General features: G+C 37.9%; 1 protein-coding gene and 1 non-coding gene across 9 annotated transcripts in view; one reads left to right on the forward strand and one right to left on the reverse strand.

Moving 5' to 3' along the window:
- The window catches only part of GADL1 (glutamate decarboxylase like 1), a 158,856-nt gene that overhangs the window by 78,387 nt on the left and 53,549 nt on the right, over positions 1 to 26,920 (reverse strand). For 6 of the 8 annotated variants that reach the window (XM_073222837.1, XM_037008622.2, XM_073222839.1 and 3 more), the window contains 3 exons: positions 26,744 to 26,884; positions 21,969 to 22,033; positions 21,592 to 21,673 (listed from right to left, as the gene is read on the reverse strand). In XM_073222837.1, the coding sequence (XP_073078938.1) occupies positions 21,592 to 21,673; positions 21,969 to 22,033; positions 26,744 to 26,884 (288 nt within the window). The remainder of the gene's footprint in view (positions 1 to 21,591; positions 21,674 to 21,968; positions 22,034 to 26,743; positions 26,885 to 26,920) is intronic. The other 2 variants (XM_037008623.2, XM_037008624.2) reach the window with 2 other exon arrangements.
- On the forward strand, positions 10,518 to 10,624 carry LOC118970589 (U6 spliceosomal RNA). Its single transcript, XR_005058645.1, has one exon. It is a non-coding gene; the product is annotated as a U6 spliceosomal RNA (small nuclear RNA).

A 26,920-nucleotide genomic window follows, 5' to 3' on the forward strand; every position in this document is an offset into this window, starting at 1 on the left:
GAGCTCTGTTTACTGTACCTGTCACCTGCATCACTCTCCCTCATCATGGCATGTTTTCATTCATCTGTAAGTTGAGGATAATGATACTGCATGGCAGCCCACCTCCTGGGGAATGAGTGTTCATAGTACAATGTTTAAGTGAATGTCTGAAAAAAAAATTTGTTAGCCCAAGACATATTTCTTCAGTCTAGATGGCTTCATTGCATCTCTCCAAAATGGGACACAGAGCAAGTCTGCTGCTTTGGACTGAGGCTAGATAAGCAATTCCACCCCAAGAGCATGAGATTTAGCAAAGTCAATCTATGTCTCCTGCTTATTGTGATGCTGTTAACATGGGCAGCTTCCTTCTCAAATGTAATCTTCCACATTCATCAGCAAGGCCACTGGCTTACATTTCTTGGAGTCTGAGCATCCTCAAGAGGTCTGGCCTCTGAGGCCTGGAGCATAGGTAAGAGATTGATTTTATAGAGGGGAAAATGCTATGCAGCAAGACAATTTCTGAAACACAGTTTCCTTGTTCTTCTCTGTATAAATCCCATTAAGGAGTCGTTGGAAATTGTTGATATCAGTGTAACCATGGGTGATCCTACTGGCCTTAAATAATAGTTTTAAATGAATCAGGAAGCACTTGGTAAAACCTTTGAATAGAACCCACAAGGTAGTGGACAAAAGCATTTTTTCTTCAAAGACTCATGATAAAATACAGAAATGTGCTAAAATGACAAAATCTTCCACAATACAAACAGACCTTTGTCCAGACAGAAGAATCTGTGCATTCACATGCAGCTCACTCCTCAATTTGGATGTAGCAAGGAGAGAAGACATTATATTCACTGAGTGCCCGCTATATGACTGGAAATACACTGCACACTTTAGAATATTATCTCATTTAAGGCCAGAGTGGTTCTTCAAACTAGGAAGTGTCTCTATTTTACAGATGAAATCACTGAAATTCAGAAAAGCCAAGCAACTTGGCCAAGTCACACAGGGCAATCCCAAGCAAGGTGGCATCTGAATGCAGCTTTTGCAGGGTTTCAAGTTCCCTAGTGGACTGACCCACTGAGACATCCTATTTAATCCCAGAATTTCCTAGTTCAAACTGTGTCCTTTCTCAAAGACTGGTGAAAGCAAAGCCCTCTCCCTTGGATTTTCTAAAACAGGGATGAACAAACAATTTCTGTAAATGGCCAGAGAGTAAATATTTTTAGCTTTGTAAACCAAAAGTCACCTCACAACTACTCAACTCTGTGGATACAGCCTGGAAGCAGCCATAGAAGATACTTAATTGAATAGGCATGGCTCTGTTCCAACAAAACTTTATTTACTAAAACAGGTATCAAGATGGATTCAGTCCAAGTGCTACAATTGGCAGACTCTTATTGTAAGGCACACCCAACGAGGAGAAATACTCAATAAGGTAACCATGTCCAAATTTGCAAAGGTAGGAAGAGCTAAAAAATTTACACAAAGGCTCTAACTCACTGTCTTTCACTTTCATTAAGGCAAGTTTTTAATCCCCTTTATGTAGTAAACAGGTAATTTCTAAAACAGAATATCTCATTTGTAAAATAAAATTGCCATTTTTTTTTGTTTTGTTTTTGAGAAATGCTTTATGCAATTTCCACAGGAAATGGCATTTGAAGATCCATACTCATAGTGGTTATAATTTCTATTTTCCTTTTTTCTTCCAAGATCCCAAGAAGAAAAAAATATTATTCTGTCATGGAACTGGTAAAATCTGGATTTGTTTTCTGTTTTGAGGTTGTCTTCATCATTTGCATTGGATCTCTGCTGAAATTATGTGTCAGGAAGCACTAAGAAGCTCAAACTGGAAGTTTATAGGCAAACAGCAAGTAGAAGCTACTACTGGTCAAGGAGCAAGATGGGAGGGAGAAGGGGAAGGCAGAAAGAAGGACTCTGGTGGGTTAAAAGCAGGGGCATGAGATGACTTCTAGGATTCTCCGGTTCAGTTTCTAGGTACGACAATTATATTTTCCAAACCAAGCCCTCGATTGACGAACTACAAGTGTCTCAAAGGGGTCTACTGGACCAGGTATATTTAGAACAACCCCAAGCAAATCCTGGAAGTGAGTGTAAGCTTCTACAGCACCTCCATGCACCCTGGACAAGAAGAGGAAAACCTGCATGCCAAATCTGAAGACCAGATTGAGTTAGGAGACTTACACGTCAGCTTAACCAGCCTAGCTGGCTATGTGGAAAAAAGTAAGAATTAGCAAAATCTTTACCAATATTCTTACTTTGTATTGGTTCTAAAAGGATTAAACACTACAATTTTTTTTTTTGAGAGGGCATCTCTCATATTTATTGATCAAATGGTTGTTAACAACAATAAAATTCTGTATAGGGGGGTCAATGCTCAATGCACAATCATTAATCCATCTCAAGCCTAATTCTCATCAGTCTCCAATCTTCTGAAGCATAACAAACAAGTTCTTACATGGTAAACACTACAATTGTATCTTTTCAAATCAACATTTCTATTTCTGTACATTCTTGTGGCTTGGAAATTCACAGCTTTAAGTAGAATATGAGGTTGATCCATCATCACCTGGCATCTTAATTTAGAAACATGGGAGCTGTGTGATAAGGCATGGATTGTGGAGTGAGCCTGCCTGGCCCTGAACCCGTTCCATTTCTTACCAGCTCTGTCACCTTGGGCATGCTGTTTATGCCTTCTGTCCTCAGGTTCCTCATCTGTTCAGTGGTCCCTACCACGTGGGGTCGATACGGGGATTGAGTGGATTAGCATATTCATCCACTCGATCTGCCCATCACACTTGCCCAGGCCTATTCTGGGCCTGAAGAAAGTTCAGGAGCCTTTGGTTCAGTGTAGATGACAGGCTAATGGTCAGGCCACGGATGATGTTGTGATACATGCTGAACAAGTGTTTGGATAAAGAGACCTTGAAAGTACCCAGGAAAGCAAGAAAACCCCTGGGAATGTTGATGTTTGAGCAGAATTTTGTGAGAGAAAAAGTAGGACTTTGGTAGGCAAAGAAGAGGGTGTCTGGTTCCCCACACAGAGGTAACAACCTGCCTGCAGGAAAAAGAGCGTGTTCGTATCAAAATGAACAAAGCGATCCGTGTGCAAACCGAGATTGCTTCCTAGCCCCTCTCCCAGTGTGTCCTGGACACCCAGCACCTGTCATTGCCTGGACATTGCTTTGTTCTGCCCCTAGACTACACGTTCTTAATTTCTGTTTAGAACTTGTGTGGAATCAGGGAATAACCATATTGCACAGCATGCTGGAGCGAAGGCTTGCAGTAGTCCTGCCCCATCACATACCCTATATCCGCTCACAATCTCAAGCCTACCACTGCTCAGCGGACTCTCTAGAAAGGCACTGTGGGCTGACAGGTACCCCCAGTGGCCTAAAGTGAACCAGACCTACCTTCCCTCTCCCGTGCCATACAAAATCCATGAAACTTGAACAACGATGAGGGACAGCATGTCTCTTCGTGATCTCATCTGGCCTGGCACATACGAATGACATTTTTGTTCTCAGTAATTATGATAAATGCCTTGAATAGAATGATGACCTTTCTCAAGAATGCCTCAAGCAAAAGAGGCATTGGGGGAAAAATAATCCCCTTATAGGGAAAGTTAAACCCCATGGGTTCACATGAATTCATTGTTAAACTGTGAAGCCAGTATCAGACTCTAGAGTACACTAAGATTCCCAGTCCCATGAAATTAACCTCACCACCAATCATGGATGAGTCATTTCCCTGATCACAATCTGGTTAAAATAAGGAGACATATGAAGAACTTCATTCTCCTGCAGATTTCTGTTGAACCATTTAAGGAAGGGGGCCCGATAACTTTTGTAACTGGGAAATAAAACCTATTAGAATGACTAGCCCCCTAACACCTACTGTTGCTACCTCACAGACAGAAAACAATCTTTCCCTTATTATGTACAAATTCCTGGTTCTCACTAGCTCTGCAAAAAGCTATGTATTTCATTGCCTTTCACTACATCTGGCAAGTTGGATATTAAAATGGCACAAAGATTCTGACAGTATTCTAAATGAATGCATCGGTATTTCTGTAACTGGATGTCAAGGGTTTAATCTGCACTGTGGTGCTGTCTAAAACTGGTAATAAAACAGAGAAATAATATGCCAAGATAAGATCCAAAGGACATACAATAGTGACATGCGCTACTCCATGACAAGGGCATAATGAAATGTACGGGGAAGAGAGTAGCCTTATAAAAAAAGCCGTGAACTTCTGTCTGACAACGGCTCTGGAGCTAGAAATGGGAAGGTACAATCCATCTTCCTCGTTCCTTTTCGGTTTCTGGGTCAGATTTAAAACTCAACAAGCCATTAGTAAGTTGTCACAAGCAAGAGATGGAAGATGTTTATGGTAGACACAGTTTAGACTTTTTGCCCTCTTTGTAAAGCCCCTTTACTTCCCTTCACACCCACAGAGATGGTCACATGACAGCACTCGCCACCCCCATCTCTTGGTCCCAACTGATTGGAGAAAACTAAAAATTTGGAATTAACCCTGAGAGATCCTAATATGGCTTGGGCTGGTGGTCTCTTAGGCAGAGATATAAATATCATGCTTTGAAATGCCGTAAAAACTTAAAAAAAAAATTTATGAATTATAAAATTACACCACTTTGGAGGTGCAAAAATGACACTATTTTTCTTTAACTAAAAACATTTCTGGTTTGAAGCTACATTTATTTCTAATGCAAAATATTTAATCCAGCCACTTCCAGAAAACCTCAAAACTCAAACTGAGTGGTATCGCAGGCCATTCAGACAGAAATCCTGGGCCATCAGGACTCTCCCTGAGAGTTCTCTTCCTCTTGCTCTTTATTTCACGCCGTTGGGACATTCACAAATACCACTGAGGAGGGTTGCAAATAAAACACAAACATCCTATTACATTTGAAATACATGTTTCATTTAAAATAATAAAAACCAAAACTTTTAGTGAAAGTACATGTCATGCAATATGTTGGGTATGCTTATACTAAAATATTATATGTTGCTTAATTGAAATTGGGATTTAAGTGAGCCTCCTGTATTTTTATTTGCTAAATCTGGCAACCATATACTGAAGCTGGCGAGTGAACATCTGCTTCTCCAGCGTGTCACACTGTGCTTGTGCCAACCAACGGCACCATCCCTACCTCATCGCCAGAAGGTCTTTCCATCTCCCTGCTTGTGTCTGAAGACCTGCCCTGGCCTCTGATCATCACATCACAGGAGTCATGCCCCTGGCTTCTTTCCTTTATTCCCAGGTTCCCTTGTGTCTTCCTGCTTATTCTCAGAAGTTTTGGATGGTCTCCCTGCCAGACACCCTGAAGCCTACAGGAAAACTGGGGTCTATCTCAGATACTCCTGAATAGATGCCCATACCATCTCTATCTAATTTGTGCTGACATAAGACACAGGGGAAGAAGGAGCCTTCTCAACTCTGAGCCTCATCTACAGTTTAAGCCAAAAGAGGAAAGAACCTATCTATCCAACAAATTACAGGGACACATTTTCTTTCTTGATCCCCCTGGGTTTGCATATTCATATTAATAGTTGGTTCCATTTTAAACAATTATCTCCCCTTCCCAACCCTGAGGACTGTTTCTCTATTTAGGAAAGAAAGTGCAAACTAAAAATGGACTCTGGATGGTAAGATATCCCTTTAAGAATAACTTCTGAGTTTAAACGGTACAAATTTGTCACTCTTGATCTCTGCTCCCATTTTAATTATTATCTGACTACAGTTAAGACATACCAGAATTTCATAACATATATTAAATACTTAGGAGGTTAAAAATCACTTTTTTATATCAATCTTGCCCCAAGAAGCAAATCAACACTGTTACTCTAGATTAATTGGAAAATAAATGAGAACACTCCAAAACAGAACAAAACAAGAAGCAGGGTCCAAATTGCCATCAAATGTAAAATAACATTCCTACAGAGAAAAATATTAAGAAACAGGAAAAAAAATGAATAACAATTAAATAAACTTAATAATAATGTGAATTGAAAAATAAATGCAGGAAGTGATTCTTTACAGAGAGAAGATAAGCAAACTAAATCAGGAACACATTTTTAAAATATTTCAAAACAAGATTTCAAGCCAAGGATATCAGGCAAAAAAAATAGATGAGAATGATGAGGAATATAATCTGTTAATATACTTGAAAAATCACAAGTATTTGAGAAAATATGTTATCAAAATTGACAAAGTAGAACAGTACAATAAAATGGGAAAAATAAATACTAAGATGAAGAATTATCTCTCAACATTTCTGAGCAAGTGTTTTATGATTCACTTTTCTGAACTTTTCAAAAAGCTGATGTTATTATAATTACTCTAAAACAAAGGATACAGTTAAAAACTGGTGCTCAAAATACAGTGCAGCCAAGATCACACACACACACACACACACACACACACACACACACACACACACACACACAGCATATCAATCATACATACAAAGAGACAAAATCTAAGTATGCAAATCCATCAGTACATTAAGACAATTTACTGCAATAAAATGAGGTTAACCAGTAATGTAGAAAGCCTATTAACACATATTTAATTTTGTTCCAGGAATAAAATGAGAGAGCTACCTTAATAGATAATAAAAAGGAATATGATAAATTCAGTGCTCATTCCTAGATAGTTTCTCAAGAGGATTTATAAATAATGCACATTTTAAGGCATCTTTAATAAAATCACAAAGAAGATAAAAATGCCTTTTATTTACTACTAGTAATGAACATATTTCTGTAAAGTCTATCAGTACATTATATTTGCAACCAATATGAAGCTTGATGTTGGAAACAAAATTACAGTAATATACTGATATGATTATACTCGCAAGGCTTAGATATATTGTTGGCTCAGTTTCAGACTGCTGCAAGACAAATGAGTTTTTTGGTTTCCCAGTGAACATAAAAGTTATGTTTACACTTCAGTGTAGTCTATTAAGTGTGTAATAACATTATGTCTTAAAAACAATGTCCATACTTTAAAAACAACTTGATTGCTAAAAAAATGCTAATCATCATCTGAGCTTTCAGTGAGTCATAATCTTGTTGGTGGAGGGGCTTAATGTTTATGGCTGCTGACTGATTAAGGCAGTGGTTGCTGAAGGTGGGAGTGGCTGTGGCAACTTCTTAAAATAAGACAACAATGAAGTTTGCTGCATGAATTTGATAAATACATTCTCTGTGGCATGTGGTGCTGTTTGACAGTGTTTTTCCCACAGTAGAATTTCTTTCAAAATTGGAGTCAATTCTCTCAAAACTTGCTGCTGCTTGATCAACTAAGTTGATCTAATATTATAAGTTTGTTGCTGTCATTTCAACAATCTTTACAGCATCTTCACCAGGATTAGATTTCTTCACAAGAAACCACTTTCCATTCATGTCCATAAGAAGCAATTCTTCTTCCATTCTAATTTTTTCATGAGATGTAGCAATTCAGTCCAGTCTTTAGGTCCCACCTCTAATTCGAGTTCTCTTGCTATTTTCACCACAACTGCTATTTCTCCTCCACTGAAGTCTTGAACCCCTTCAAAGTCATTCCTGAGAGTTGGAATCAACTTCTTCCAAACTCCTGTTCATGTTGATGTTGTGGCCTCTTCCTATGAATCATGAATGTTCTTAATGGCGTCTAGAATGCTGAATCTTTTCTTGCCAGTTTTCAATTTACTTTTCCCAGATCCATCAGAGGAATCACTTTCTATGGCAGCTATAGCCTTACAAACTGTATTTCTTAAGTAAGAGGACTTGAAATTCAAAATGACTCCTTGATCTACAGGCTGGATGTTGTGTTAGCAGGCATGGAAACAACATTCATTTCTTTGTACATTTCCATCAGAGCTCTTGGGTGACCAGGTGCACTATCTGAGCAGTAACATTTTTCAGTCAAATGTTCTTCCCCTGAGCTATCTTCCCATAGGAGTAACATTTTGAAAGGAATCTTTTCTGGGCAATAGGTCTCAACAGTGGGCTTAAAATATTCAGTAAACCATGTTGTAAACAGATGTGCTGTCATCCAGGCTTTCTTATTCCATGTACAGAGCACATTTAGCATCATTCTGAACAGCCCTGGGGGTTTCAGAATGGTACATGTGCATTGGCTCCAAACGTAAGTCACCAGCTGCATTAGCCCATAGCAAAATTCAGCCTGTCCTATGGTGCTTTGAAGGTAGGCATTGACTTCTCTCTAGCTATGAAAGTCCTAGGTGGCATCTTCTTCCAATATAAGGCCATTTCATCTACATTGAAAATCTTTTCTTTAGTGCAGCCACCCTCATTAACGATCTCAGCCAGATCTCCTGGGTAACTCACTGCGGCATCTCCATCAGCACCTGCTGCATCACCTGCACTTGTATGCTACGGAGGTGGCTCCTTTCCTTAAACTCCTGAACCAACCTTTGTTGGCTTCCAACTTTTCTTCTGCAGCTTCCTCCCCTCTCTTAGCCTTCATGGGATTGGAAGAGAGTTAGAGCCTTGCTATGTGTTAAGCTTTGGCTTAAGGGAATGTTGTGGCTATTTTAGTCTTCTATCCAAACCATTAAAATTTTCTCCGTATCAGCTCCAATACAGCTGTTCAGTTTCTTACCATCCATGTGTTCCCTGGAGGAGCACTTTTACTCTCCTTCAAGAGCTCTTCCTTTGCATTCACAGTTTGGCCGACTGTATGGCACAAGAGGCTGAGCTCTGGGCCTGTCTCTGCTGCTGACATGCCTTCCTACCTCGACTTAATCATTTCTAGCTTTTGATTTAAAGTGAGAGATGTGTGACATATCCGCCCACTTAAACATTTATAGGCTATCGCAGGGTTGTTAATCAGGCTAATTTCAATATTGCTGTGTCTCAGGCTATAGGAAGGCCCAAGGAGAGGGGAGGGGAAGGCAGCGGCCAGTTAGTAGAGCGGTCAGAACATACACAGCTTTTATTCATTAAGTTTGCTCTCTTATATGGGTATGGTGTGTGGCACCCCAAAACAATTGTAATAGTAACATCAAAGACCACTGATCACAGATGACCATAAAAACTATAATAATAATGAAAAATTTGAAATATTGAGAATTACTGAAATGGTACACAGAGACACAGAGTGAGCAAGTGCTGTTGGAAAAATGGGGCCAATAACTTGCTTGACACAGGGTTGCCCTAAACCTTCAATGTGTAAATAATGCAGTATCTGTGAAGCACAATAAAATAGGGTAGGCCTGTGTATTTGGAAAATACAAGAGAATAACTTTAAATCTCTCAGAACTAATAAGGAATCTGGTAAAGTAGTTAAGTATAAGTAAATTTTTAAGCTTTTCTTAAATAACAGCATTTGCAGTTAGACTTTTTTAAAAACAGTCTATACATAATGATGTTAACAAATATAAAGATGTATAAATAAACTGAACAGCAACGCATTGTCAGGTCCTCTCAGAAAAATCATCAAAATTCTGTGAAGTTGAGACATTTACAGGAAAAATGATGTAATGTTGGTAATTTAAAAATATATATATACAGGGAAGAATAAGAAGGGGTAGATATGAAACAAATTAGCCATGAAGTGGTCCTTATTGAAGGTATGTGGTGGGTACATAGGAGTTCATGTCTGCTCTTGTATAAGAAATAATATAAAAAATTAAAAAGAACCTCTGTGTGAAATAAAAATGGTATGAATAAATGAAGAGATATGCCATGTTCCTCATGGGAAGGCTGAAATAATGGAAAAAAAGTAAATCGTCTCAAATTAATTCATTGGTTCAATACAATTCTAAGCAAAATAGCAGTGGAAGGTTTTTATCTTAACATAAAAGGGTTCCAAAATCCGTTTGAGAGAATTAACCGATGAGAATAAATCATTTTGTTAAGGATAATGAATGAGGACCTGTCTTACTGGGGGAAACATGTTTTGCAGCTGTAATAATTATAGCAGTGTATGCAGACTTGGCAACACAATCAACAGCAATTTGATCCAAAGATTGAGCCACTCCAGAAATGGGATAGTAAGTCAGATCCTTGCTCTGTTCTTACTGAAACTTAATTAGCATTCTGGCTTTTCCTCCAGTTTCTACAGTTAGAACCCTAAAATTCCTTTTGTTTTAAAGCATGTATTTCACTTTAAACTATTTCCGATTTCCAGTTGATGTCTGGGCTTTGTGCAATACTGGGTCTCATCTGGTGTATCTAATGGAATAACTTGCTCTTATGAAAGTCTGGTTTCACTTGAAAACTTTCCTGCTGTAGCTGAATAGGTGCTGTGTGACAACAGAAGAGTTGTCGACAGGCTATAAGAAGAACAGAGGGCTGAATGAGCTTCCCAAATACCAGTATCTCCCAAGTGAAGAAGACAGCAGCATCAGCAATGTAGCTTCCTGTCTTTCTAACGAAGTCACTCATCACCTGAGCAGTTATGATTATAAGAGGTGACTGAATGGGATGGAGAGAAGAGGCATTATATATTTTGCAATGGAAGAAAAGCTTCTTAAAACACATATGGAGTGGTCGCTTTGGCAGCACATATACTAAAATTGGAACGATACAGAGAAGATTAGCATGGCCCCTGTGCAAGGAGGACACGCAAATTCGTGAAGCATTCCATATTAAAAAACAAACAAAAACAAACAAAAAAACACATATGGAACTTACATATGCACACTTCTGAGTTGGACTCAAGGTGCTGAATTAACTGCTTCCCTGATAATGGTGGCCATCATCAAATGAATCAATATTCTTTAGATTCTACAAGCCCAAGTGCCTCTGTTTCTTACATCAGAAGGAGGTAATAGAAGTAGGTAAAGAAAGGAAGGCGCTGGTTACAGAAGCAAAATGTATGTGTCTGTATCTATCAATACAGATACAACAATACATTTTATTCATCTGTTGAGAAAATTTTAAATGATTTAAATTTGGGTGATGGGGTTCAAACAATTTTTATGTTCTTTATTATGCTTAACTCTATGCTACTGCGACCATAAATGCTTTTAAAAGGGAAAGAAAATACTAACAACTGATATTCTAAGTTGCAACTAATACTCTGTTGCAACTAACTTTTTTAGACCAGCCTCTTTAGCAGTTGTCCTCTTACCGACCTACATTCCTAAAGCTCCTGCTTTTTACTCTATTATATAAGTAAAGTGTATTATATTTTATTTCTTTGAGAAATCATGTCTTATTCATCTAACACACAGAAGGCTGCACATATTTGCAGGTTGAATGCAAGGATAAATAAATTAACAAATGCTTATTGCCACTCACAGCCCTAAACAGCAGCTGAGGCAGCTAAGACAAGAGCCAGAACAGTGAGAGGTGGGGCAACAAGGACTGTGGCCACTGCGTGTATGAGGTCTGTCACATCACCCTCACTTAGCACCAGGAGGCATTCTAAGGACTTCTGGAAACAGAGTTAAAAGGTCTTCAGTGTCACTTCAGTAAAATAGTCTTTTCTCTTGTTTAAGACTGACAGGTCTCCACAAAAAATATTAAGCCTTGGTCCTGGACTGCTAATTCCCCTACATGTCCAGAAGAATGAAAATAAAATGTGCTACGAAGAAAGAAAACTCCACCTAAGTGTTCAAATTATTCCTAAAGGTAATTTTTCATATAAAATATTCAGTAAACCATAAAAAATTATAAGGTACTTTTCTAGATAATTTGAGAGCAGGAGTCACAGATGTAAGAATCAATAGGAAAAGGACCCTAAGGAATTTAGATATTAAAGTTTACAGAGGCGATTGTAAATCTATGTTTACAACGCACATGGAGATAGAAGCTGACCTCAAAAATTTCAAAAATTTCCAAAAGAACCTAGAGATGGTATATATATGAAAAAGACTCAATTAAAAATTGTAAAACTGAAAAAATAAGTATTCAAGGGATGGCTTTGTCATCAGATCAGACAGAGCTGAAGAGAGAATTAGTGAATTTCAAGATAGGTCATAAAAAATTATCCATAATAAGGCATATGGAAAGACAAAATTATGAAACATATAAAACTGAGTAAGAAACAGAAGAAACAGTGATAAGGTCTAACATTTAAATTGAAATGCAAAAAAGAAAGAAAGAAGGAGGCAAGTGTCAATAATGGATAGTTTTTAAAACTTATGAAATACATAAATCCACAGATTCAGGAAGCCAATCCATATTTACAACATCATAGATGAGCAGAAGAATTAAAGAAAGCTGGAAAATCTTAAAAGAAGCCAGAGAAAAATGTCATTTTACCATCAAAGGAATGACAGTTAATATTTTTAACAGATAATATCAAAAGGGGAAAAAAAAGTAAAGTGCTGAAAGAAATTTCTGACAGAATTCTATCCCCAGCAAAAGTGAAATAAAGACATTTTCAAAGAATCAATGTCTAACAGAATATTCTACTTTTTGATCTGCTAAGAAATTCCTAAGTTTGGACTTAAAGAGAAAGGAAAATTGTACCAGATGGAAACTTAGAGATATAGTGAGCCATGAAGATGCATGCACAAAAATATATACATACAGCAAATTTTTGTAAAAGCCAAAAATTAGAATAACTCAAATGCCCATCAAAAGTAAAATGGGTAAACAAATCATGATATATTCAGATAGAATAGTATAAAATGGTGAAACTGAATAATCATTAGATTTTATTACAATCTGGATAAACCTTACAGGAATAAGATAATTTTGAGGAACAACAACGAAGCCAAACCAAATAATGCGTAACTAAAAAGAAAAGCATGAAAGTCAATAGCAGGAAGGAGTGCCTGGGGGTTTCTGGGTTTCTGGTTAGGTTCTTTGTTTTAATCTGTGTGGGGATTGCCTGATTAACCTTTTCATAATAATAAATTAACTGTTCACTTACATTTTATGCATTTTACAAATATTTTTCCTATATTTCATAATAGCTAATTGACAAGAAAACCAACATCTTCCAACCTCCTAAACAGCTCTCAGCATGAGCTCCCAGAGAAGGTATTCTGTTCCTTTTGCAATTAACAAAACTCCCTACCTTATGATTTCCATCAGTATCATAATGGCCTAAAGACAGCCGTGTTTGCTGTGTGAACGTATTTAGACACGCGCTCACATGTATGAGTTTATGAACCTTCAATATAAAAAATATGGTGACTATTTTACAGAGTTTCTGTTTTTCTGCTCAGTCCACAATTAATTTCCTTTTGACATGTCAGTAAACAATTTCTGTACACATTAGGGTTTAAGTATAACAATCTATATAAAATAAATCTATATAAACATCTTTGAGAGTCTACAAAATTAGACTACTTCTCTTATTCAATATACTTGTACTGACACATTGAATTGCCATGTAAGAAAAACCCAGAAAAAAATTAACTCCCTGAAATGGTTTGGTTTTGAAACAACAAAGCTAGAAAAGCCTAATTAGGGGTGTCAGGTATGTTTTTAGATAGTTTCTTTGTAAAACAACAGATATGACAACTAGAATTGTGCAAAGGAAAACAAAGGGGATGATTTATTCCAAGAACTCAAAAGGGTCTCGAGCATTATACCAAAGAGTAGAAATAGAAGAAAGAGTCTTGTTTGCAGTGAGTTAATTGTAAAATAAAAGGCAAAGGAAAAAAAAGCAGATGCTTAGAATCCTTTAAAAATGCTAAAACCAAGTTTTTGCTTACCCACTGAGGCAGGTGTATCATGATAATAATGTCACGAACTTTTCCATTAGCTTAATTCTAGGTTTCCTTTTATGTCCTTCCTCTTATGTTCCTCATTTTTCTTAGAGTTTTAACTTACATGCTGTTCCTATATTATGGGACCCTAATCAGTTTTGTTACAAGGTAGAATTGAAAAACTTCAACCTGTAAATAGAATCCTCTTTTTGGCATAGTTTTCGACTGCTAGTTTTTGTCACATCAGAGATGAAAAAAGGACACAAAGGCAGAATTTCCTATTTTTTTCTGTTAGGGTTATTTCTGAAGTCTTCCATGGCGATCAGCAGAGAAGCAGAGGTTGGGGTGCCCTAGCAAAATGGGATGGCTTCCATGAAGAATGAATTCTTTACCTGGAAAGATATCAGAGAGATTTCCACACTCTTAAGGAGCTTCTTTCTGCTCCAGAAATAAGCAGACGATATTAAATCCAAAGTGGGCAACACACCAGTTCACCTAAGCCAACCTGATGAAATAAATGCAGCTTAATGAGTAAGACCAGGTGGCAGTCACCCAGAGGTCTGAAGGAACTCAAGGATGAAATGGGGAAACTGTTGGCCAAGAAGCTGGATCCCACATTACAAACAGCCACTACCAGCAAGCTGGCAGATGGCGAATGCCCTTCTATTCATTAGAAAGGGTCAAGAGAGGACCTAGGGAACCTTAGAAAAGCAAGTATCTCTTCCGCTTGTCCAGTCTCCAGTAAAGAGCAGCATCATTAGACACTAAAACGAAAATAACGTCTTAGGGGAAAGAGAATACGGTTGCTGAAAAAGGAAAGCATGAGTCACTGATTTATTATTGGTCTCTGAGGCATGTAGATAAAAGGCCAAATGTTGGCACAGTTTTAAAGTAACAACTTTTCTTTAAGTGCAAACATGAAATGGAATGTGAGGGGAAATGGATATATCCAACCATATTTCTACACCCTGTCACAAAAAATTCCTATGTCCTAAGAAGAAGGGATACTCTTAGAGATTTGAAAGGTTGCAGTGATACAGGACACACTACTTCATACTGTAGGTAACACATTACCATTTGATGGCATTGGAGAAGACACCAAGTAAGTTCACTTCAGGAAACATTTTTATTGAGCACTGAGTGTCAGGCTTCATACTAAGAAGTGGGACTGTAGCAATGATAAGACCCCTTCCATCCTCCCAGCCTACTATAGATAGATGATGCCAAGAACCAGGGAGTAGGTCCTATGCTGGGACTTGTGCCCATTTATGACAAGAGGATGACAAATGATTGAAATCAGGTAATACAATCATGATTATGCAATAACATCCCTTGGAGCCACAAGTTGCAAAGGAATTAATATACTCAGCTGTATGAAGCAAAGATCTAAAACAAAGTGTGAACCCCCTTGTTAAAATTAACTACAGTTACAACAAATATACCCTAAGACCCAATTCTATTGCTTTATTTAGTGGAGAAAAGCATAATGGAATATGAACACATGCAGTTCTAACATCAATTGTTATATCACATTACCCCATAGAGAAGGAAAGCAGACATGATAGGGTGTTTGTTCCAGCTGGCAACACCACATGAGTGTTTTTTACTACAATGCATATGTATATCGTGCATGTGCACCCATTCCCGAAAGTCTCCTGAAAAGAAAATTAACTTTTGTTTCATATAACTTAAAAAAATGAACAGAATTTAAAGAAGAAAAGGGCTACCAACCAACCACTAACTTGATGAGCCCTGCCAGTTTTATGCAATCCTCCACTGTGTTAAAAACATCCAAGAATTTTCTCAGCTCAAGAACATCTAAGATACAGAGGATAATTTTGGCAGCATGAAGCACAGGAGATTGATGTCTCTCCTACAAGTCAAATGCTTCTTTTCTCTAATCAGTCTTAAACTCCTACCTTCCCCTTTTTCTGTTACATTAGCTAGGAGGCTGTCTGTCATCCCAAAGAAATTTATATTGTCTATCTAAAGGGGAAGTAGAAGTGTTCTCTGCCATCAGAGAAAAAATTTCCTTGAAGATTAGATTGTTCAGTGTTTTCAGACCCACTAATGGCACTTCATAGGACCACCACGAAGCAAACCTAGAGCTGGGAAAGAAACCCTCACAAAAGTAGATACACTTTGTTCTAGTTTCTCTGATAGATTTATTTCCTCTTCTTTCTTTCTTGCACAATTTTTAAAAATGGCACATAATAGTTGTCATTTGCAATATCAATTATTGATGAGAACAGAAATTTCAATGGGGCTGAGAGAGAACACATTTCTCAGGTGCAGGACGCCAGCAAAAATTCTCTGCCTTCCTCTGGGGGCTTCCAGTGGGGCCAATATTAGTTCCCTCTCCCTTTTTTTCTCTTTGCATCGCAATGCTGGGCCCATAGCTCATCTTCAACAAGTGTATACCGAATGAATTCCCTCCTCTTCTTTCCCGCCTACTCCTTCTCTCTGTGAAAAGCTGGGACTATACTCTGAGCCTCTTCTTGAGTGAAGATGGAGGGAAAGGAATTTCAAGCTTATGTCCCAGGCCTCACATTTGAAAATGAGTTCACCCAGAATTGCATGTCAATACCTCTATCCAAAGAAGATCCTTGAGAAGGAGGTGTGTCAATAGAAGAAATGAGAAGGAAAATATTTACATGTGTGTCTATAAGCGTGGGTGTACAAATGTCCTTCCTATTTAATCAACAAAGCTAAAAACCTTTGTGATTAACACACATACACACACATACACACTGCTAGTGAGAAAGTAAGCAGTTTTTTGGAAAGAAAATTAGGAAACAAGCTCACACTGCTAGTGAGAAAGTAAGCAGTTTTTTGGAAAGAAAATTAGGAAACAAGTATAAAAAAGCATCATGAAAGATGATTATGGCCTTTCTACTTCTAGGTATTTATTCTAAGGGAAGAATGAAGGACATGCCCAAAGATTTAGCATCAAAGATGGGAGCCAAATCTGTGACAGCTGAAAATTAAAATAATTTAAATGGTCAGTAAAAAGGGGGTAGTCAAGTTAATTTTATCGAAATGATAGAATATTATGCAGCTATTAAAAATGTATATAATGCACGATGGCGTGGAACAATGCCCACCATTTTGTTAAACACAGAAAGCATGCTCAATGCAAAAGATGTTATAATTGTTTTAGACTATGTATGTGTGCATATGTATACATTTAAATGTATATATGCATAAGAGACTACATAAAAGGGTATCTTCAGCTATATTACATGTTTTATCTCTTTTTCTTCCTTTTTCCTCAATCTGTATTTTCTGACTTGACCATGGTGAACATAAATTACTTCTAAAATAAACATAAAAATTGACATAATTTAAAACATCCATAGTATCAACATAGTCTTTCAAAGTGAAAAAAAAAAAAAGAGAGAGAAATGTCCCTTAAATTTTCTGTAGCTGCTACATTAAATAGGAAGTCCTTGGGAATTAATATCAGACAACAATGGCAGATAGAAATGTAGAGGAGTAATATATGCACAAAGTCATCCAATTAGCATGTTTCATGTTCTCCTTTATCTGTTAGGTTTATGAAAACTAAGAAGTCCTTCTAATAAACACTAAAAATCAAAAAGCCGCTGTTGTGATTTTTCTCCATCTATGCGATTGATTCTTAGAATATAGAATATATTTTATTTTATGTTGGATCAAAGCGTCAAAATGGTCTTTGGTGCAAAACAGCCTTAGAACTCCAGCATTTACATCTGAAGTCAACGTATTTATAACTACAGATTTTTTTTAATCCCTGACTTTCTTTTTATCCCTATGATGCAAAGAAGGTAAGTAATAGCACAACTTGAACAGCAAGAGCTCTGCTGCTTTTTTTCTGAAGCAGTCTTCTTTACCACTATAGGAAATTAAAAATGCAAACACTAAAATCTAGTCAATCAGGCAAACAGCATCATGAATGTCAGAGCTTTGAGGGCACAAATTAGGGAATTAGTTTTTCCCTTAACAGAAGTATAGTCACTAAGTAATTTGCTTTCTTTTAACTAGAGTTATCCCCACCCATTAGTTGAAGAAGTCCAAATTAAAATCACTATTCATTAATTATTGCGGGAGGCATGTTCCAGCCTTGTGTTAGAACCTCAGTAATAAAGCTAATCAACTATAATTTTCTTCATTGCTATCTCAGAGCTCTCAAAAGGAATAATTTGGGGCAGGGGAGAAATTGGAAATTCCTAGCTATTGCTGACATGCAGGCAGATATTTCTGAGGATTTTTAATGTATTCAATCATCAAATTTTTCATTGAATTTAAGTTTTTTCCTTGTTCAATGAATACTTGCTAGACATTGGGATACAGTGGTGAATATAATCATGTACTCCCTATCCTCACAGAGCTTACATTCTAGTAGGAGGGAAGGTTAATACAGGAGAAATCTTACTTACATATTGTGGAGAGCCCTTTAGAGGAAGGGAAGAGGGTACAAGAAAGAATACTATAGAGATGTCAGTTTATCTTGGTGAATGTGGGAGCTCTTCCTTAAGAAGGTGACTTAAGCTTTGATTATAGGGTTGACGGTCACTTACACTCCACATAATACTCTTCTTTCAGTTTCCTTAGTATCACTCTTTCCTAATCTTCCTACCATTTCCTGGGCCATTTCAGCCCACCTTTCACTCTGGGTTACTTCTCTTCTATACACTCTTTAGCCGCTGAAATTCTCGGGGGCCATGTTCTAAGCCCTCTTCTCTTCTCACTGCAAAGTTCCTCCCAAGGCAATCCATTCCACTCCTATGACCTAAGAACACCTACATGTCAACAATTCCCTAACATATGCTTCCATCCTACACCTCTTCCCTAGCTTTGGATCCTATGTCAACTGCCTACATGACATCTGCACTTGAATACCTCAGAGGAACCTCAAATGTAGCATAGTCACAGCTAAAATCAAAATATCTCACCCTCAAATCCTCTCTTCCTTCAACAACCTCCATCTCCCTAAACCAGACCATTCACTCAGTTGCTGTTTTCACTAATCAGGAAGTCAACTGTGACACCTGCTTATTCCTCATCTCCCATATATAACTAGTAATTCAGAACTGTTTAATTGAGAGCTAACATATATCTTGAATTTCATCACATTTTTTTCCATCTCCCCTGCCATTAATTCTTCCTGGATCCTGCAAGCCTTTTCTTATCCTTGCATCCATTTTTGCCCAATTCATTGTCTTAAATGAAAATGTAAGATTACTCCATGGTTTTAAAAGTCTTTGTTCCTAAGATCAAGTCTAAAATCATTTAGATGGTCTCTGAGGTCCTGAATGTTCTACCCACTGCCTAATCTTTCAGTCTCAGTTCATGCCAGTCTCAGCATTATTCTCGGTGCTTTGGCAACAATGGACTTCTTTCAATTTCTAAAACATAGAAGGACCTTCCTTTCTTGAAGACTTTGTACAGGCTGTTTCTTCCACCTGGAACATGTCAGGTCTCTCTGCTGTGTATCCTCAGAGTGCCATACTCTTCTCTGTATCAGATGGGAGTGCATTTGGCTGCAAGTAACAGATTACCCAACAGAAGTGGTTCCAGCAGTCAGGACATTTCATTCGTATCACAAAATGTTTGGAAATAGGCACTGCCAGGATTAGTGCAACATTTCAAAATCATTACCCAAGCCCAAGATTGCCCCCTTCTGATCCTCTATTCCATGCATGTTCTCTTTCCCATTGAGGACCATTGTCTTCTGGTTACAAGGTGACTGTCAGAGCATTCAAGAGAGAAAAGGGGGAAGGACAGTTTCCTCTCATATAAACCACCTCTAGCCAAAAGTAAAACCTTTCTCAGGAGCCCCCATCACATTTCCCCTACATCCCCTACAGGCCCCTGCATTGGCCATATCTGTGTCATGTAGCAACTCTCAGCTGTCAGGGAGACTGGTTAGATGATTATGGGGAGATAAAAAGGGAGGAGGTGGGAATGGCTGTAGACTATACATAATCAGCAGTGTCTGATGGCTTCTTTCGAGAACTTATCAAAACAGCAATTGAAGAATTAAATATGTACATTTTATTCATTGCCTCCTCTGGGGAGATTATAAACTCTGACTGTGGGGAACATGTCTGTCTTATAAACACAGAATCAGCTCAGCATATGGCCTACAGAGGAAATCAGTTAGTGTTGGCTGAATGAATGAATGAATAAGAAAGAGAACAATAGAGAAGAAAATAGGTACACAAGAGACAGGAAACTGCCAGTGCAAAACTTTCTAAGCTGATTGTCTTATCTCATAGGTCATGGTTCAGCTCTCCATTCCAGTTAATTTGAAAACAATCTTTCATCAAAAATAAAAGACAACTTTTGAAAGGACTCAATTCATTGCACAATGAATACAATTTTACTAACCTCTTTATTCCTTTCATGTGAGCAGATCTGAATATTGTTGTTTTTATTGAGATCCAGGAATGAATTACTTAAAAAATAATAATAAAATTTTAACCCCTGTAGTAGAGTTAGATGATCCAGAAAATTTTAAATTGCCTCAAGTATATAAATGCAAATCAATTCATGGCTAAATCACTCAAATATCATTCAACAAGAAAAATGTACAAAAACTAGAAAGTTATTTAAAAGAGTACTCAAAAAATAGTTGGTCTAAAATTTCCACTCCTGAGAACATCACACTAACAGAAAAGGATGTCATTCAGATTGGCTGATTAGGGGAAAAGTGGATATAAAATTCCTGGCACATAAAGGATGCTTGGCATATTTCTGTTCTTATATCTAAATTAAAGGAAAACCTGAGCTTACTCCAACTCTGTCATGTCCTAAATATGTAACTATGGGAAAGTAGAGGATGCTCAGGTTGACAGATATAACATGCAGTCACTCTATAACTTAAAAACTTAAATACAAAACAGTTAAATGGCATTGAATATAGTCATCAGTAGCTAATCTAAGAAAACATTAAGAAATAGATTAATATCCTCAACAGTGTCTCTATCAATACAGAATTGGTTCACGGTTTCTCATGGATATTCTGTTTCATCATCTCAAAACACAAAGGGCACTGACATACAAATATCACCATTTTTGAGAAGGAGTTGTAATGATCCACATATGCAGGCTTAGGTTTCAAGTTTTAAATATGGTTTTCATTTGAAACAAAATTCCTTAAAAAGAGAAATTGACTTTAGCATTGGCAAAGGGAGTCCCCTAAGAAAAAAATGTAAACAGATGGCTGAGGAAGATCACCCACATGCTACACCCAGATCTTGAGGAGGCATTTCTAAGAATGAAGTGGCACTTCCCAGCCTGGGCTACGTCCCACAAGGATCCTTATTTAACCCTCAGAAAACACGGCATTTATATCTCTTGCTGGAAAGAACCTCAGTGATCTTCAGTGATCCCCCACTTGCCTCCATGAGCCACACTAGCTTCCACCTCTCCCCAGTGTTCCAAGAAAAGGGAAATGCCAACCACTTGAGACATGCAATCCTCTGATAAATCAGTGTTCAGTGATCAGTCCTGAACTAACATCTTCCCATATAAACGGGCTGTTAAGTTCTAGCTAGGCATATTAAGCATTCAATTTAATGTATGACACACATCTGTTCTACTTTCTCAACGAGCAGAAGTTTCAAGATGACTTAAATCCTAGACTTAACCAAGTAGAAAAAAAAATCTTGGCAATGTTTAAAACTGAGGTTTAAAATATAACACGAATGAAGGCAAGAGAGACCATTTTGCTGGAACTAATGAAATTATAGACGTAAATCAAATCCACAAAATTACCTGCGCAGAAACATTAATTGTTTTTTTGTTTTCAACCTGAACCTATTTGTCTTTTCCTGTCATCAACATTTACCAAACACCTTCAGCTCTAACTGGCCCAAGGCACCAAAATATAAGCAAAAATAAGTCCTCTGTAGATGTGGTAATTATATTTCCTTAATGCCCCAAAGGCCATAAGAGGAAAACTCACAGATTTGTCTTTTATGAGAAGAGCACAGCACTGAATTCCAGCCATCAGCATCTTGTGGGGGTTCCAAGCCACAGAGTCAGCTCTGTCATGGAGAACAAAGAAAAGGACAGGGCAGGGAGGGGACTCAATTAGTTTTTACTGGTGGCAAGAGTACTGTCATTAGCAGCACATACGTTCAATACTAATATCTGAATTAGTATCAGGATTCCTTGTTTGAGTAGTTTAGGGAGACCACAGTTGTTTTTTGGTTTTTGTTTAAAGTAAAATTGTTGCTTTACTTTACTTTGTCTATTTTCAGAATGTCATTTAAGTGGGCAACATGCAAAGAGATTCTCTGGCCTGAATAAAAGGCTCTGCACCTGAGAAACTACATTTACCTGTGGATGCCACGCAGTAGCTTGCGGTGCTTCCTTGACATCAGAGCTGAACCACCCCAAGAAGCCTGTAAAGATAGTTATACAACCAAAACAATGTTATTTCAGCATTACTGGTTCATCAGCCAGTTGTCTTAGAAAACCCTGAGTGACAATCCCAATCTGCCTCACTTGAAACGTTTAAAGTCAATGTTAACCAACGCATACTCCATGAAATTTTCATCACTGGCTCTACTACATCACAAGAGATGGGCTTCCCTTGTTGCTTAGGATTGAAATTAGCACCTCATAATTGGTATATTAACCTGCTGAGTTGCATGTGGATGAAAAAGAGTCTCAGTCCATACCCTTTCTCAAATCTTAGAATCCAAAACAGACAATATATGTTGCATGTTCTACCATACACAATGTACAAATGCTGGTAGAAACATGGGCTCTGGGCTGCATTCTGTGTAATAACTGGGGCACAGGCTTGACAAGGTGATTAGAAGTGAATACAGGAACTCCTGGCCAGCGAGAATGGGATAGCGAGAAATTAGATTTTTCAGCTGAATAGCTTTCAGAGACATTTACAAATAAAAGATGAGAGAGTGGGAGAAGGGAAGCCTGGAACTTAATGAAGGTATTCACTGGAGACAAACACTGGGAGCAAGAGAGGAGGGAGCTGAGACAGGAGATGAGAGGAAGTCCCATGGTCAATACGTCTGGAGAGGAGGGTGCAAGAATCAGTATGAGAAATAAGAAAGTAGGCTTGGTCCTTGAAGATGAGCACTTCTCTGTCTTAATGTGTAAGGCTGTGAGAGGTGATGGCAGTGGGGGCATATGAGGGCCTGGGCTCAAGCTATGTTAAATGCTCTCTAAGGTTATTTAAACCACAGAGCATTGAATTGAGAGGTTGGAGCTGATATAACCTCAAATTTTTTAAAGGAAAAACTAAGGTTCAGAGGTGGCAGGTAAATTGTCCAAGGTCTCGCAGGTAAATTGTCCAAGGTCTCACAGGTAATAAAAACTCGATCCAGAGGCAAAGCCCATTCTTCTTTCTTGATAATACTATAACTCAGGCAAGGTGACCGTTGGCCCAAATGGTAGGGCCCAGTGTGGGGAATTGTGGAGATGGAGGCAGCATGCACAGGAGGAGAGTTGAGGGGCTGCGTAGGATGTCAACTGTCCTATATTTGGCTATAGAATATACAAAGACGAGGGAGATGCCAAGACCATGCAGAAAGAAGTGGTGAGATTGTGTGCCCTGTGAATGTGGATGGTGAAGGAAATGAGGCCTCTCCGTGATCCTGAGTATCACAGGTGCTGAGCCCATCAGTGAACAGTAAAGAGAAAGGACAGAGCAAGCTACTCTGTGGCCTTAAATACCACTTAAAAACAGTGCTGTCATTCAGGGCTGGGACCAGGAGCAGGTGAGTCACCCAGGTACACAATTTTAGGGGGTACTTAGTCTCAGAAGTGGGCTCTTTCACCCCAAAGGGTTGTGAGCTGAAGGTGGTGTGCATGCAAATCCCAGACTTCCCAGTTCAAGGACTGGGGTCTTGAGGTGGCCCATCAAGTCCCTTCCATGAGCACTGTCTTCCCCGCTGGCATTTGCGATGGATTATGTGTGACTTAGGCTGAGCTACAGAGGCAACAGCCTTTGGTCAATAGGAAAACTTCATCCTGGCTACGAAGCAGAGGATCCCCAGATCTGGGTTTTAAGATCTTGACCCCCACAACATTAAGATGACTTACTTGTTAGGTTCCTTTACCAGTACACACCCTAAACTATAAGTTGCTTATTTTGCTCAATCCTTTTAGCCCCCAACCTTGCTGAGAGCCTATCAGTGGCAACTAGGGGATGGTAGAGTCGGTAGGACGTCCACACCCACTGACCCGCACCCTAGCCGCCTGCCTCACACGGGACGTTGGTGATCCTTGCTGTGGACTGTGCCAACCTCTGCCCACTCAGACCACTCCCCAAAATAAACAATCTTCGCCCAGTCCTAGTGAGCTAGACTGAAATTTTCAAATCACACGCACTTTCTCAAGGCATTAATTCACTAGCATACAGAGTGGTTGGCAGGGTAAGGAACAACTCATCCACAGTCTTATTCCCCAAAAGAGCTGAAAGGAGAAAAATGACACCCCTGATGTCAATTTGCTTCTTCTTTCTAAATTCTATTTGCTTCGCTTTCTAAATCCCTAACTCCCACACTTGCAAAAACATCTACCCAATTACCTACATGATGAAGAAGCTTGCTTTTCCTTCTTAAAAAGGACCATCATGCACTGAGCTATTACTATATGTTAGGCACCACAGTCATCATTTTACTTACATTTTTCTCCTTAATTAATTAGTTAATAAATCAGTAGTAGAACTGAGACCTGTTAGGCTGTAAAGCCCATGATTTTCAGTGCAGTGTGCACTACCTCCCGTGGGCCTTGGAATAACAGTGCATGAAAGATGTTAGGAAGCTTTGCTGGGTGTGTGATGTGTCGTAGCTGCTCCAGCTCCGGCTTCAGGGAATAGCTGGACCTGCCCTGATGTCCTAGGCTGAGGCACAGGCTGGCATATTTGTCCTCATGGAAAAAGAATAACCGTGGAGGCAAAAAATTCCAACAAGTTTTTCTTAATTAGTTGTTTCAAAATGCATTGTGATTGGCCAAATTTAAGACATTATCAAATGTAAGACTTACCATTTCTTGTGACTGCTAGGGAAAAAAATGACATCAACATGCCAATTTCAGACATGTTGAAAATCTAAACGAAATAAGTGTACTTTAGAATTAAAAATATATCATATATATGCAGGGCAATTTGGTTTTATGGCAAACCCAGAGCAGGTAATCATAACACATTTTTGGAAAAGAAACAAAGTGAATATCAGTTTCTAATATTTTAGAGGATCTTTAAAATGTCTTTTAGAAAACTGCAAACAGGGCAAAGGACTGCAATTTTGTTCATTTTTATCTTTATTAAATTAATTAGATTAAAATTAAATTAAATGATAAAATATATTAAGTATAATTAAAATTTAATTTAATTTAAATTAATTTAAATTAAACTGATTTATTGAAATTAATAAACTATACATGGTATATGAAGTTTCTGCAAGATAAACTATGTGCTCCTGTATAAAGTTTTATTAACAGAATCTACGCATGTAAATTAAAGGATGAGTGAACACTATCTCAATGTTAGAGCTTATTTATTTACTAATATGTCAGATAAACTGTTGTCAAATTTAATCTATACCCACAGGCACTCACTGGATGCTTACTATGTACAACAGAATAATCTGTGTGACTTGAGTATTTCCTTATAAAAGGGTTTCCTTAAAAAATTCAGTCTTTAATTTTTCAATCTAGAGAGGTTTTCGTTCATACTTATAAGTCACAATGCTCTGTGAGTCTTATATGTCTCTTAATATCACTCCCAACTCAAACACTGCTAGTTACTCTGTTTTACATAAATTATATAATCCATATTTGATGTCTTTTTTATGAGAGCAGAGTTTTTAAGTATAACTGCTCATATATTTGATTTTTTCCCCCTTATTGCTCCAGTCACAAAGTACTCGCTTCACATTATCTTTTAGGACATAATATATTATTATGCTTCTCAGTCTATAAAAATTAATAAGATGTAAGTTAAAATGTGAACAGATACAAATACTAAAATCCCATTTAAAGAAGTCACAAATAATGTACCTGAACCATTGCCATGGGCAGAATCATACAGCCTATAACTCTAGTGAGATTAATATTACTGCTGCTGCTTTTACGAAAAATAATTTTCTCCATAACATATAGACCCTTAACATAAAACAAGCATTAAAAAAATGCAAACTATACAATTATGTGTAGTATATCCCCTAAATGCTCAGTTACCTTCCATTCAGCAAGTCAAAAATATTGTCTTTTTTCTGGTAAGGAGAATATGAATCATTCACTTTCAAGAATGCAGTTCCCTAAAGTGTCATCGGCATGTTCTATTGGGTTGAATCAAACTAATTAACTCCTAGCGTCACAAAAAGAAAAAGGAAACCAGAAATCTCCACAATCATTCATAACTGGCTGAATTCAACTTTTTAACCCTGGATGAGAAGACTTTTAAGAGTTACCTCTAATTAAAGAAATACTTAGTATGAACAAGCCTAGGCCTCACAAAATTAATTAGGAAAATAAAAGCCAATTCTTCAAGTTAGAAAATTATGAGAAATGTAAGTTATCCCAATCCTTCTCAAATAATTATCTATGACAGATCCGGATGAAACCTGCTTTAATTACAGCATGCGATTATATAATGCAGCCTTTTTGTATTTTCTGGCTGATTGCAATCATGTAATTTCAAATCAAGAAGATACTTTACAGACTACATTAGGCATTTCCCTCTTTACAAGTGAAACCAAAGCTCGAAAGGTTGAGGTCACAATGAAGAAAAGGCTGATTAGAATCCAAAGTCAGTCTCTTGACAAAATAGACCCAAATGTGTCCCTCCTACAATGCTGCCTCAATGACTGTAGAGTCAAGGAACTAGAGAAAATGGTTCATGAGAGAAGAGGAAATAAAATGGGATCTAGAAAACTAACACAAAGTCTACATCAGGTCTTAGAATCTTTTTCTTTATTACCTTACAGAAAATGGCATCTTTATTTCCCCTAGTTAGAAATATACATTAAAGAAAAGTAGCCGGGGATCTCACATCTAGTTTCTGAGAATATGAAAAGCTTCCCACCAAGCTGTAAAAAGACTAGAAAATTCAACAGGTGTGTACAAACACATGCACTTACATCCACATGAAGCCAGAGGCCGTGCCTCCCACAGATGTCAGCTATTTCATCCAGAGGATCGAAGGCTCCCAGCACAGTCGTACCAGAAGTGGCACAGACCAGAAAGGGCACTCCTCCCTGTGAGAAGGACCCACACAAGAACTGTCAGCACCACCACTAAATCTGTCCTTGTAGTAG

The sequence above is a fragment of the Manis javanica genome, chromosome 15, assembly GCF_040802235.1.
Source record: "Manis javanica isolate MJ-LG chromosome 15, MJ_LKY, whole genome shotgun sequence".
Lineage (NCBI taxonomy): Eukaryota > Metazoa > Chordata > Mammalia > Pholidota > Manidae > Manis > Manis javanica.